This window comes from Hydra vulgaris, chromosome 04, assembly GCF_038396675.1.
Source record: "Hydra vulgaris chromosome 04, alternate assembly HydraT2T_AEP".
Lineage (NCBI taxonomy): Eukaryota > Metazoa > Cnidaria > Hydrozoa > Anthoathecata > Hydridae > Hydra > Hydra vulgaris.
In genome coordinates, this window is record NC_088923.1 from 9,099,259 (window position 1) to 9,114,008 (window position 14,750).

At 27.7% G+C, this 14,750-nt stretch overlaps 1 protein-coding gene across 6 annotated transcripts in view; it reads right to left on the reverse strand.

Annotated features, from left to right (window-relative positions):
* LOC136079549 (uncharacterized) overlaps positions 1–14,750 on the reverse strand; it is a 112,673-nt gene that overhangs the window by 69,676 nt on the left and 28,247 nt on the right. For 4 of the 6 annotated variants that reach the window (XM_065795381.1, XM_065795384.1, XM_065795386.1 and 1 more), the window contains exon 3: positions 5,405–5,542. In XM_065795381.1, coding sequence (XP_065651453.1) covers positions 5,405–5,542 — 138 coding nt within the window. The remainder of the gene's footprint in view (positions 1–5,404; positions 5,543–14,750) is intronic. The other 2 variants (XM_065795385.1, XM_065795382.1) reach the window with 1 other exon arrangement.

Below are 14,750 nucleotides of genomic sequence, written 5' to 3' on the forward strand. Positions count from 1 at the left end.
ACTTTGTTGCAACTAAGTAACCATTTCGTCAATATAAAAAAAAAGTTTGACAAAAAATTAAAACTATATTATCTTTAATATATTTATAATGTGCCTTTTATCAATTAAAACTTTTTTTTAATGTTTTTTTTTTTTTTAATGTAAATTCACCTCCCTGAGGCAGAGAAGGCCATTACAGACAAGAAGGCTTCTAAACTGTGGTTAAACACAATTTAGAAAAATGTCCGAAACACAAATCTTGAAAAACAAGGCTGCTGCACGAAGAATAAAGTTAAGCGCAGTACTACCAGGGATGTGGTGGGAATAAAACTCGGATTACTACACCACTTCTGCATGAATTTTTTTTATTATAAATTTTTATTAATTGTTTGATGTGTACAAAAAAACAGATAAAATATTTGTATTAATAAAAAAATTAAAAAACAAAAATAATTTATCTTAATGCATATGCAAGCATATCTTGTATTGTTGTACATTTTATTTGATAAAGTTTCAAGATCTGAAATATTTGAATACTCAAACTTTGAATAACCCAAATTAAAAAAAAATTAAAATACAATTTCAAATTTAAAAAAAAATAGCATTTATAGCAGTCTCTTTGTGTGCCAAAGAGACTGCTAGTTTTTAAGTTGTGTCTCACTTAAATGAGACCTTTTGAATTGAAGAGTATTTACCTTATACCAATAAAAGAGCTTTTTAATATCCAAACTAAGTGCTAAGAGTCAAAAATGGGATCAAATGGCAAAATTAAGGAGGATCTTGCCAGTTAAAGCATATTAGATGCAGATTACTTGAACAAAAGTTTTAGTTATAAAATTGAAAAAAGCATTTATAAAATTGAAAAAAATGCTAAGGTTCATGAATGGAGTAAAGAGTAAAATTTAGGAAGTCTAATACCATTTAAGCATTTTAAATGTCTGTTACAAAAAAAAAAAAAATTTTAAATAATTATTTCATACAATTCAAACAAGTTTTAAAAGAAACAAAAACATTTACAATATTAATGTACCTATGGTACATAGCCCAACACAAAAACAAAGAGCTCTTCTGTCTGTTCAAGAGAAGTATGTTAATGTTAATGTTAAATTAAACTCTTCTCAATTAAAACTAACTACAAATTCTCTCCCCATGTTGAGAATATTCTTTTACAAGTTTATATCAATTCCATATAGATTTTCTAAATTTAAACACTACATGGAATAGATAAAAACATGAAGAAGAGTATACTGATGTAAACGTGAATAGATAAAAACATAGAACAGATATAAACGTAAAAAAGAGCATACTTAAATGTAAAATAAATTAGGTAAATTTTTCTCTCACTTACTTTAAATTTTTTTTTTTTTATAGAGGAAACAGAATTATTTCTCAAATCAATATTTCTTTCACACAAATCACTTAATAAAATTTTAGAAGTTTTATTGGTATTAACATTTACTTGATTGTTTTCATACTCATTCTTAATAGTTGTTGCTTCCACATTTGCAACATTTTCCTTTTCTGACAGATTCTTTTTATTATGTTGGTTGATAAATAATTTGTCACTCTCACAGTCAAATAATTTATCTCCCCTATCTAACTAGTTTTATATGCTTCCTTTTGTTTAACTCCTTTTGGAGTTATAATTAACCCCTCAAAATCTTTCAAATTTCTTAGGTCAAAGATTTTAAAGCCTGATTACATTGAAATATACTTACAATTTTTGAAAGTTTCTTTGTTAATAACAAGTCAAACTAGAAAACAAGAAAATTAATCTTTCAAGTTAGAATTCTAATCAATATTTCAAGTTGGAGTTCAAATGTTGGAATTCCAACCAACATTTAAAGTTAGTTTCTTTTATGAATACTTCAAAAACAGTTTTTTCTTATGCAGCTGAAACAGGACACAAAATTTAAATATAAACACTGTACTGTTAGTAGGACTAAGATATTAATACTGGTGTAGGATATTGCACATTATATTAGTCCTGTTTAAATGGTGGACTATACACTTACACTGAAAAGGTGCAGCCTACTTCACAAACAAATTATTGGGGTATAGCCAAGTTGCTACGTTTTAATTGCAAATACAATACGACGTTTTAATTGGAAATCTAATGCATAAAGCTGTAAAAACTTAAATTTGAGGCTATGCGCCTCAGACCTCAGATTTCAGCCTTAGACATCAACCTCAGACCTCAACCTCAGCCTCAAACTCAGCCTCAGACCTATATGCACCTCAGACCTAAATTTATCAGCCTAACTCAAGGAAAATAAAACATAATTACATTCAGTTGATTCCTATTGATTTACTTTTATATCTTTAATACTTTTTATTTCCATCTATATTTGTATTACTATCTTTTGTGCTTTGTTTTGCCTAATAATTCCTCACCACTTAAATGAGCAATACTTGCGAAGTTAAGATGAATTTAGGTACAAAAAATAAACAAAACAGGTGTATTTACCTTGTCATTACAGCTGATTACTGTTTATCTGTTGCTGATAGTAAAGAAATATGCTGCTGAGAGTTATGCTAGAAAAAGCTCAGTCAGTGACTTATCTCTTTCTAGTATAAATTGCATTCCACTCACTACAATTGGTTTCTTTGCATACAAAGTATCAGATGGATCACTTTTTAGCATGAAAAAATAAACTTACACCACAGAATACTAGAGCACTACTTATTTCAATTTTGTAAACTTTGTGACTAAACCCCTTTGTGCAAAACAGCAAGAAAGTACAGTGCTAAATATTCTTTAATAAATAACAATGGCAAATGATATAACTAGAAAAAGTTCTAGATAACTGTTTTTACACATTATATTGTTATGCTATTTTGCAAATTTTCATTTGAAATACACACATACTATTTTTGTTCTGCTATAATTATTTATTAAGTTACAAATCATCCAGGAGTGTACCCTCATGGTCATCTGGTGACCATGAGGATTGTTTTCTCCAAGGGCAACTAAAATTGAAAAAAAAATTCATGTCAATAACCCAGCAGGACGACCAGATAGTTTGACAAAGAAAGGACACAAAACCGATGATGACTAAACAAAAATGACAATCTTTAAAAGTTGTATATATGTTATCTATTTTAAAGTTGTATATATGTTGTAAAGTTGTATATAAGTTGTATATATAAAAAATCTATTTTAAAGTTATATATATGTTATCTATTTTAAAATATCTCTTTTGAACAAAAGCTAACACACAATATTTTTTAACAGGTTATAACTTTTCACTTTTTTTTATTTATTAACTTACTTTTAATTAAACCGTTTCTTATTAGACAGTTTTTAGTAGTCAGATGTTTAAATTTTTTTTCCTAAATGTTTTCACCTGAAAAAAAATACCAAAAAAAACTATTATGCTGGACTACTGATTATCATAGCATGACTCAAATAAGAAAAAAAAACTATTTCAGTCACCCGCAGGACAACCGGAAAAAACTGGAGGGTAAACCACTGAATAAGGTTATATATACTATAAAATAGCTGCAACACATTGCAAAACATAATAAATAGAAAGGGAAATTAATTATAAACTATTTAAAAAACAATACAGAGTATTTTGTACAAAATAATTACAAATATGAAAGATAAAATAAGATTTAGGGTCTAAAAATTTCAGGTTAAGGCTTATGGTAATCCTCAAGAAAACCCGTTGGATGTATAAATATAGGCATATATAGTAGAAAAACTTAGCAAAACATTAGAATTTTTAAACTTTTTCCACAGTAGATATTCTATTTTCAATGAAAAACACCTTTATTTGGCAAGTTACAAATGAGATTTTTATTTAACATAAAATTTTTATAAATACACCAAAAATAAAGAAGTACTAAAATAAATATATTTCTACTGTACAACATTAGGTTAACACAACCATTATGTAAACACCAAAATTAAGTAAACACAAGCATTAGGTATTTAACCAACATTAGGTAAGCACCAACATCAGGAAAACACCAGTTAAATATGAGATCAACTTTGTACAGTAAAAGTATTTTTTTACTTCAAAATTTATATTTACAAAAAAAAATTTGAAAGATTTACTAATACGCTAATTTACTTTCTTTTTGTTCATACATCATAATAGGTTAAAAATTACCATCGATCATTAGTATTTATTTACTCAAATTTAAAAATAAAAAATGGGATAAATAAGTTCCATTTAAATTATTTTTATGTATTCAAACTTATAGTAATTTACAAATACTTACAATCTGTGAGAATTGGTGTAAAAATAATAAAGTAAAGTTTATTTTAAGAGTGTTTTATGATCATATTAAATCATATTATCTTAGCTCATATTAGTATTTATATAACAATTAATTTTTATTATTATTGTTAGTACTGTTTAGGTGCATTGTCAGTCTTATTTTAAATATTCGTCTATTAATCTTTATTTTTGTCTTGACAACTGTCAAAATATGCTTTGTTTGAAAAATAATTCCCCTTTATTCTAATGTACTTCATTTCTTCTCTTAACATCAGGAAAACACTAATATCAGTTAAACATGAGATCAACTTTGTACAGTAAAAGTATTTTTTTAGTTCAAAATTTACATCTACAAAAAAAAATTTGAAAAATTTACTAATACGCTAATTTACTTTCTTTTTGTTCATACATCATAATAGGTTAAAAATTACCATTGATCATTAGTATTTATTTACTAAAATTCAAAAATAAAAATAGAGGAAAGAGATAAATAAGTTCTATTTAAATTTTTTTATATGTATACAAACTTAGAGTAATTTATAAATACTTACCATCTGTGAGAATTGGTGTAAAATAAATAAAATAAAGTTTATTTTAAGAGTGTTTTATGATCATATAAAAATTGAATAAATTTTTTTGAAAAGTTTAAAAAAATTTTAAATTTTCCATAGTTGCTTCGCCATGCATATATTCAGACCTCCCAAGGGTTTTAAAGGGAATCGCTATAAGCATAAACTTGGTTTTAACAGATCATATACTTCAATTATTATTTGAATGATAGCATTGTTTAGTCCAGACAGTAATTTACAATACACTAGTAGTGGAATTTAGAAATCTTATATTAAACCAGATTATAGCAAATGACAGGTTTTGATCAAATAGATAGATAAAACTTTACGTAAATAAAAAAATTTAAATAAAAACAGTAATAAAAAAAAAAAAAAAAAAATTTTTTAACAATTCCTTTTATTTATATTTTAACAAAACCTTATTAAATGCACCAATAATCTTCTGATTTAACAATTAGAAGAATATTGGCGCATTTAATAAGGTGCACTTTTCAAATGCCTATCTATATTAAATTACTTATATTCATCTATAATCTTTAATATTCTTCTTTTTTATAGATTATCTTATTATTTTCATATTAAAAAAGAGTTTTTAAAAGCTCTATTTTACTACCAAAAAAAACTCACATTTAGGATTTTTACGCTCAACTTTATCCATTTCACACATAGTCTCAATTGGAAAACCATTCGGAATAATATTAAATACTCCAGTTTGAGTGAACCCATTATCATAATGTTCTTGGCAACTTCTTGCAACTCCTGCTGCTAAAAAACAAAGATATATATATATATATATATATATATATATATATATATATATATATATGTATATATATATATATATATATATATATATATATATATATATATATATATATATATATATATATATATATATATATATATATATATATATATTTACATATATATAGAAGCAACTACTATTAAGTTAGAAAGAAAGCAAAAAATAATGTTAAAGAGCAAGAAAATATTGACAGTAAGCTTGAAAAGTTGAAAGTTTTATGAGTCAAGAAAACATATTTTCAAACAAATTTCTTAGAAAACAATTTTCTTTTTTACCTTGTAAATTACATTGGGTGTTAAATAAATGAAATAATAATAATAATAAAGATGGGAGAGAGTTCTTTGAGCATTGAAGTGCGGGGGAAAAAACTAAACGATTAAAAGTTTTTAGAGAATGATAGGATAGACACAGTAAAAGGATGAATCTTTGCTGACGAGTGGTCAAGCAAGAATTAGTTTTGGTAGATAGAACTAGAGATAATATCTTATTTAAGCAGTGACTAAAATAGTATTTGTAGAAAGGAAAAAGAGAAGCAACCTTTGAAAAAGAGGGGCTCAAGCTTGGAAGATAGAACAGGTCCAACTACATTTAGAATGTATTTTTGGATTTTTTCTTGAAGAGTAGGAATAACATTAGAAGAACCAGCCCAACAATAACAATAGTATTTCAACAGGAATGCAGCTTGTCATCAAAGCTGTTACAGAATAGAGATCAGACTCAAGATCTGTTTTAAGCAATTAAAAGGAGAAGGCTTTTTGTTAAGACAGGAAAATAAAGTTGAGTCATCAGCAAATACGAGAATAAAAACAAAAGATAGATCCTTGATGCACCATTGAAGTTATTAGAAATGAAGAATACTGTTAGCCTTTGAGGATTACTTTAATACTGCGGTTAGAAAAAAATTTAATAATTTCACAAACTTTCCCAGATACACCTTATAAAGCAAGTTTGTGTAGAGGACTAGCATGCCAAACTTTACTGAAACCTTTTAGTTTTTTACAAAAACATCAGGAAATAAAAAGATAATTACTAAAAATTGGTCTTTAAGAAAAGACATCCTGATATCTTTCTTATATTTAATAATGATGATGGACTCACCTTTCTAAAATGGATTAAATATAAATACATTTATAAATATTTAAAGACAATATTTAAGTTAGATTAGTCTTAGCATCTTTCAAAAATGGGAATGTATTTTTACTAAATACGTTCATTTAAAAAAAGTTTCATTTTGCTGAGAAAATGCAGTTTCTTAAAATAGAAAACGCATGCCAAAGTGACATTTAATTACTGTTATTTTATGGTTTTAAATTAGTAAAAGGTTATTTTGGATATATTTGTGTCATTATACACCAAGAAGACAGTATGTATAGTTTTTAATCTATTGAGAAATTGAATCTGTTGCAAGTCAAAAGCAAGAAAGTGGTTGAGTCAATCACTTTCTTGCTTTTTAGATCTCTTTCAACAATTTTTCTCCCTTTTTTTTCTGGCAACCTTTGATAAAAGACTTAAAAAATAGTAAGATGTGAGAGTTAGGACAACGTTTCAGAAGAAATTTTTTAAGCATTATTATATTAAGGCTGGTTTATACAAATTTAATATTTATGAATAAAGAATGGAAGCAGGAGTAAAAAAATGGCAAACCAGATGCCAACCATGTAACAGACTGTTAATTAAAATGCATGTTTTTCTATGATGAGTTAGCAGTGGAAGATAATCGAAAATAGTTTATATCGTAAAAGACTACGGCACTCATTAAGGTGTAAAGGTTTTTGAATAAAATAGTTTTCATCAAGGCATTTAGTTATGGTACTTTTCAAGAAATTGCTGTCAGTGGGTTATTAGTTTAAGCAATCAAGTTATTCCCGGCAAAGCACCAAAAATCTCATTGTGGACTGCAAGCAATCTTTTGAAATGTTTTTTATTATAAGACTAAAAGGTGCATTATTGCATTAATACTTTTAATTGTTTTTTATTCTTTTATTAATACAACTAACAGCACACGAATTGTCAGGCATTTTATTTAAAGTACTTTTTTGAAACTTTAACCCTATATTACATATTGTGTCCTTAAATTAACAAGCCATATATATGTCTATTGCATACTGTTAATCGAGAGCAAAAATTGTTTATTTGCTATAGTTGTTTCAAAAGATGTTTTTTAGCATTTTTTATAGTGATAAGTCAGCTATTTTTAATGTTTTCATCAAGTGTGCCAGTGTTTTGATAGTGGTAAAGGAAGCAGTTACAATTCTTTTATTTCCTTTTTAAAACTTGAACTTTTACAACCAAAAAAGAATATAAGCTCAAGTTAAAAATTCTGAATCGTATGGTTTGATATCATTACGTTAAGTTATTTTGAAATAATTGATTGAATTATAAGTCAGAAATAATTACTTTTATGTTTATGTCTTTAAAGCAGCAATATGAAATTGTATATATATATATATATGTATATATATATATATATATATATATATATATATATATACTTTTTAACATTATTTGTTTTACTTCTTAACCTTTAAAGCACTGTTAAAATAATTTTATTATTCAATTCTATCTCCTTTATGGAAAGATAAGAGTATTTTTACATTGCTTATTTATTGTTATAGATGAATCCTAAAAATTTCTATGGATCTTCAAGGAAGTTAAAAATTCCATTTAGAGAAACTGTTTTCCCTGTAGACCAAACTCAGTTGTCTGATTTCAGTGATCTATTGTGTGAATCTGATGAAGACTTTATTATAACAGAGTCAGAATCAGACTACGCTAATTCAGAATCAGATAGTGATATTTCTGATTGTAATGAACAACAACAAGCAGAACAGTTACCATTAGATAAAACACATTTGCTACTGCAACCACCAGTATGCCAACCGCAGAAAAAAAACAAAATCTTATTTGGAAGATAAAAAAAGCTGATGATGCTGATCAAATAAATCTTCCATTTCAAAACAGTAACAATGAAGAAGATGATGGTAATATAATCTCAGATGAGCCGATGTCATATGTAAGAAGATTTCTAACTGATGAACTTCTTCAAAGTATTGTTGATGAGTCTAATAAACATGCCTTACAAAAAAATGTAGAAAAAAATTTACATTTGGAAAAAAATGAACTAGAGCAATTTACTGGCATTTTGTATTTAATGAGTATTGCAAAGCTCCGATCAACACATATATACTGGAGCAATGAGTTGTATTTTGAAAAAGTTGCCTCAGTGATGACATTAAACCGGTTTGAAAAAATAAAGTCGTTTCTTCATTTTAATGACGACATTCAGCGTCCAGAAAACTGTACTGACAAGCTTTACAAGGTAGATTCGATCTCCAACATGATAAAAGATCCTTTTATTAGCCTGAAACATGAAGAAATTATGTGTATTGATGAACAAGTTGTTCCTTTCGAAGGAAGATCCTCTTTGAAACAATACAATCCTCAAAAACCTAAAAAGTGAGGTTATAAGTTATAAGTGTTATAAGTGGGGTTATAAGTGGGGTTATAAGTTATAAGTGTTATAAGGGGTTATAAGTGGGGTTATAAGTTTTATATCGTGGCTAGTGTTGATGGACTTGTTCATAATATTGAGATACATTCAGGTTAATTGATGTTTGTAAAGGACAGCTTGATTTGAAAGCATCTCGAAATATTGTGATGCACTTGTTAGTAAATGTACCAAGGCAAAATGGCACAAGCTATTTTTTGACAATTGGTACACTGGATTGGAACTGGTAAAAAGACTTTACGATCATGGCATAATATGCACAGGAACAGTGCGAACAAACAGACTCCCAAATGTCAACATGCCCACTGATGGTGAATTAAAAAAAGAAGGCAGAGGTTCAACTGCCATCAGGGTTACTACAGTTGGTAATGTTGAACTTCGTGTTGTCAAATGGTTCAATAACAGGGTGTTGCATTGCTAACAAGCTATGAGGGGGTTAATCCAATAACCATTTTTCATCGCTGGAATAGAAAATACAAGAGATTTGTTCAAGTCAATTGACCATCTATAGTAACTATGTACAATAAATATATATGGGTGGGGTCGATCTATTTGATGGCATGCTGAGTCTGTACAGAATCCATATCCGATCAAAAAAGTGGATCACAAACTCATTTGACATTTTCTTGACTTGATTGTAGTGCAAGCATGGATACTCAATTGTAGAGACATGAAAAACGCACAAGCTTTAAAGAAAGATACTCTTCAACTACACATATTTAAACTAAAAATGCTTAATCCAGTTTAATAAGATTTCAGAGAGGCGAGGACGACCATCCATTTCTGTTGACCATCATCATAGAGCAAAAAAAAGAAGGGGTCCTGCGGCATATATACCTGAGCCATCCACTAAAAAAGATAATATTTGTCATTTTCCTTCTTTCAAAGATAAAAAGGGTCGTTGTAAATAGCCAGGCTGCACTTCAATAAAAATTTTTTTTGTGAGAAGTGTAAAGTTCTTTTATGCTTTACATCTAATTCCAATTGTTTTCGAAAGTTTCACGAGTAATCTGTGAAAACTAAATTCTGTATAAATTGTCTTTGGTTATTCTTTGATTTTCCTTGACTTTTGAATATAATAAAGTAGCAAAAAAAATTTTATTATTAACTTTTATTTGCTACCCTAGAGTTATACCAGATTTGATCCAGGTTGAGCAAATTTAATTTTTGAACACAATTATTATGTAATTTATTATGTTTTTGAATTCTTGAATAAGTTTGTGGGTAATTTATGATAATAACTTCTTTTGATACATTATTCTTTGGCAGTGTAATTGTTTTAAATTATTATCGTCACTGCTAGCCATTCCAGACGATTTTTTTTATAACTCAAAAAAACATTATAATTTATATCACTGTATAGAGCTTGACTTGACTTAAAAAATGAGGGGTCGTTCGGCCTTTGAAAGCGGGTCCAAAGTTATTGAGTTTTTTGTAGTGCAAAAAATGATGATTTTTTGACGTAAGGTATTAGGCTAAAGTATGGAAAATTTGCAGTGTTATGGCACTCAAAAGTTTAAAGAATTATACTATCACTTTCAATTTTATTTTCACAACTTAACCAATACAAACGAAAAAATCAAAACAAAAACGTCATAAAATACGCGAAGTATGAAAGGCATTATACACACAACTTATATATGCAAATCCTTAGTACTAATTTTTCAAGAAAACATAAATAAATAACTGTTTTAAAATGAGGAAAGGCTGTAGTTGCCATTTACACCTGTAGTCTTTCATAAAACACTTTTTTTTTCTATATTTTTTGTTTTGAATTTTTAGGTGCCTCAAGAAGTCCTAACGGTCTTGTCACAAGGCACCGTGGAAGTGCATTAAACCAGAAAGTTCACGCCTCCTTCCTTACGGTGACGCGAAAATATGTCCACAGCTCTTTTCGAACCTCGATCTCCTGCTTAAAAAGCAGGCGCTCAAACCACTGCGCCACGGCCACACAACATGAATCAACCTCGAAGTTTTTAAAGGCTAAGAAGTAAAATGATTTGTATGAATGTTCAAAAGACTTCACATTCCATTAGATCCCTCATCCCTTTTTTAATATATATGGAAAATTTTATAAAAATTGGATATTTTTTAGTACTAAGGAAACCTTACCTCCAAAAGCTTCGTTCTAAAAAAACGTTCCCGCTTTAAGTTTTTTTCTTAAAAATGGTCTCAGAATATGGATAATATTTAAGTGATGCCATAAAATCCATGGCAATTTCTATATATGGCTGGAAAGAGGTTGATTAACACTAACTGATGCAAAAAATCTCAAGGTGCTTAATTATACAAAAAGATATAAGAGAGTTAAGTTTATGAAAATTACGTGTTTTACGTCAAACGTCAAATGTTTTTCGCCGAGGCGTGGAATCGCTATCACTGCATATTGTTGCCTTAAAACAACAAAGCCCAAAAAACCTAATTTATGAGGTACAAAATTTTTTTTGATAACTCTTTGTTATCTAAATGAAAGTTTTTCTAGGTTTTTTGATTTTTTAAATTAAATTTTAAATCTCCGATAAATTATGCAATATAGGGTTAATCTCTTTGAGTGACAATGGACCGCTTTTCGTTTTTTGGATTTTGCGAAACACGTGCGCATGCGCATTTCTTAGGCGGGCAAAACAAACAATTTTAGCGGTTTTAGTCAAATTTAGAAAAAACGAACATTTGGTATTTTTAGTTTCTTCTATACTTCTAAAATATGAAAAGTTGAAAAGATCCAAGTTATTTTGAAACATTAGATGTAACCGAAAAGTTTAAGTATAAAAAAAGCTTACTTAAAGTGACAAAAGCACGCTACCAGATTCATACACATTGGCGGAAGCCTCTCGGAAAAAAGATGTATCACTTTTGCCTGATATTCAGCGGGGCGATATATAAACATATCATTTTATTAACCCCAAAACATTTAAAACTATGTATAAAACTAACTTTGTTCCGAAACCAATGTAAACTCAAATAACTCAAACAACTCTAAATAACTCAGAAACAACAGCAATAACAAAAACACAAAAACAAATAATAGGCTTATTTATCAACACTCGAACGACTATATATTACTTATTTAGCAAATCATGTACCTACTTATATTTATGTGTATTGAAATAAAATTAAAAAATTAAAAATTTCTTTTTGTCTGCATTCTTTGTATTTTGCATTTTGGATTTTTATTTTCATTCTGCCGAAAACTGATAACATTTTTTTTTTTTTAATGTAAACTTATTTAAATAAAAGCATCGAAAAATATTAGCAACGCATAGCGGTTTCTTGATAACAAGACCATCGGTCTTCTGCAAGTTTTCCGTTATTTTTGTAGTAATTTCTAATACTTTACAGTTTTATTTTATATATTTTTTTGTATAACGTAACTTCGTAATTTTTTTTTTTTTTTTCTAAATTTTACTTACTCTGTAAAGATTCTATTATATTTTACAAATTTGTATGGATTAAAGAACAGAAAAGATATATTAAAAAAAAAAAAAAAAAAAAAAAATCTCATAAATTCACCGAGCCAATACACAAATGAGAATATGAAGACTTATAAGTCTCTTGAAGCATATATTTTTTTTTTTTCAATGATATTTATTTTTTTAATATATTTAAAGAATGTTCAGTTTTGTTTTGTAAAATTGAAGGTAGCGAAAATAAATGTTTCAACGAAAACTATATTTTTAATTATTCTTTTTTTTTTTTATATATATATATATATATATATATATATATATATATATATATATGTATATAAATATGTATATATATATATATATATATATATATATATATATATATATAGAGAGAGAGAGAGAGAGAGAGAGAGAGAGAGAGAGAGAGAGAGAGAGAGAGAGAGAGAGAGAGAGAGAGTGGGAGATACATCGATAAACACATATAAACATACATACTTACTTTTATTTTTAAACAGGTATTTCCAAGTCAAAGGCAGGTTAAAAAAACTAAACTTTATGATATATGGGTTGCGCTTAATAAAGTTGACGGATGGATACTTACAGGAAATTGCACATGCATGGCAAGGTAATAAAAAATTATTAAAAATAAAACTATCTATAACATATCATATACAGTTTTAGCATTTTTTTAAATAACCTATATTATTTTTTTAGTCTTCGATCTATATGCAGCCATGTAGCAGCTCTTCTATTTAAACGAGAAGCATGGGTTAGAATTCAAGCAAATAAAGTTACAGTTATTAGGAAACTTTGTGTGTAGAACAGATATAGAAAAAAACCAGAACCATCAATGCTACAAAACATTAATTTTAAGCGACCAATGAAAAATCAACTACCTTTTTCAATACAAAATATCGAGTATCCTAAAAAAAATTGTCAAGTTTAACAATGATAGTTTACATAAACTTAGAGTAATTGACCCAGAAGCAGCTTTTTTTACAAGTTTAGTTGGTCTAGCACCAATATTGAATCATAGTTTTAGCGACAACGCTGTAACTGCTGGCAAAAGCAATACAAGTTTTTTACCAGAGCCAATTACTTCTTTGTTTGACAATGATGCAATTAATCTTGACTAATCTTTGCTTAGAGAATTTGCTTATCGAAATTTAATGAATATAAGAACAATTATTCTCAATGCAACTTTAACTTTTTGGCAGTAGTGAGTAAAACTCAAAATCTGTCGAATACATGGAAATTGCATTGAGCTGGTAGATTTACAGCTTCCAATTTCTATGAAGTTGTAAATAAAAAATTACAAAATTCAAAACCTTTGTTTTTCAAAATAAAGAACTGGTATTTATATCCAAGCTAATTATCCATATTTAGGAGCATCGCCAGATGAAACTATTAAATGTATATGTCACAATAAAGGTTTAGTAGAAATCAAGTGTTCCTACAAATATCATGAAGGTTTAAGTGGTTGGAAAGAGGATAAAGATTTCCCTGTAAGTGAAAACGGTGATAAAAAAACAAGCCATAAGTATTATATCTAAAAACAAAGACAAATGATGATTTTAGAAGTAGAATTTTGTGACTTTTTTATTTGGACACCCTTAGCCTTAAACCCCTTAAAAATGAAGGAAATTAGTTAGAGTTTGTCGAGATGAAAAACCTATTAGTTAGAGTTTGTCGAGATGAAAAATTTATTAATAAGATATGGGAGGCGTTGCACAAATATTATTTTACATACATTTTATCAGAAACTGTTACAAGAGAAAATGATATTTATTATAGAAATAAGCAAAAAAACTGTTGCATTTGTAAACGCCCATGCTTTAAACCAATGGTTGCATGCAATAAACCTAGCTGTGAATTGAATGATTTCACTACTCATACGTAAATGTAACTCGTGCTACAAAAGGAATTTGGATTTATCTAATTTATTTAGAATAATACTTTGACTACATAGTTTGATAAAAAAAAAAAAATTAGTTTTAGACATTTTTTATTTCTGTACTACACTTTTATCTAAATTTATAAATCCAGCTACTGAAATCATTATACTGTCAAGTAAATCAATCTGGCTTACAGGTATGGTTGATTTCAATAGTTGATATTTTTTTAAACGCCCAATCACTCTTTCCATATTGATTCCCACACGAGCAATTTGACAAGATAAATCAATGTCTTTTACAGCCATTTGATTTTTACTTTTTGTAAATGCTGGTATTATTAAAACAGCTTCTCTTGTTG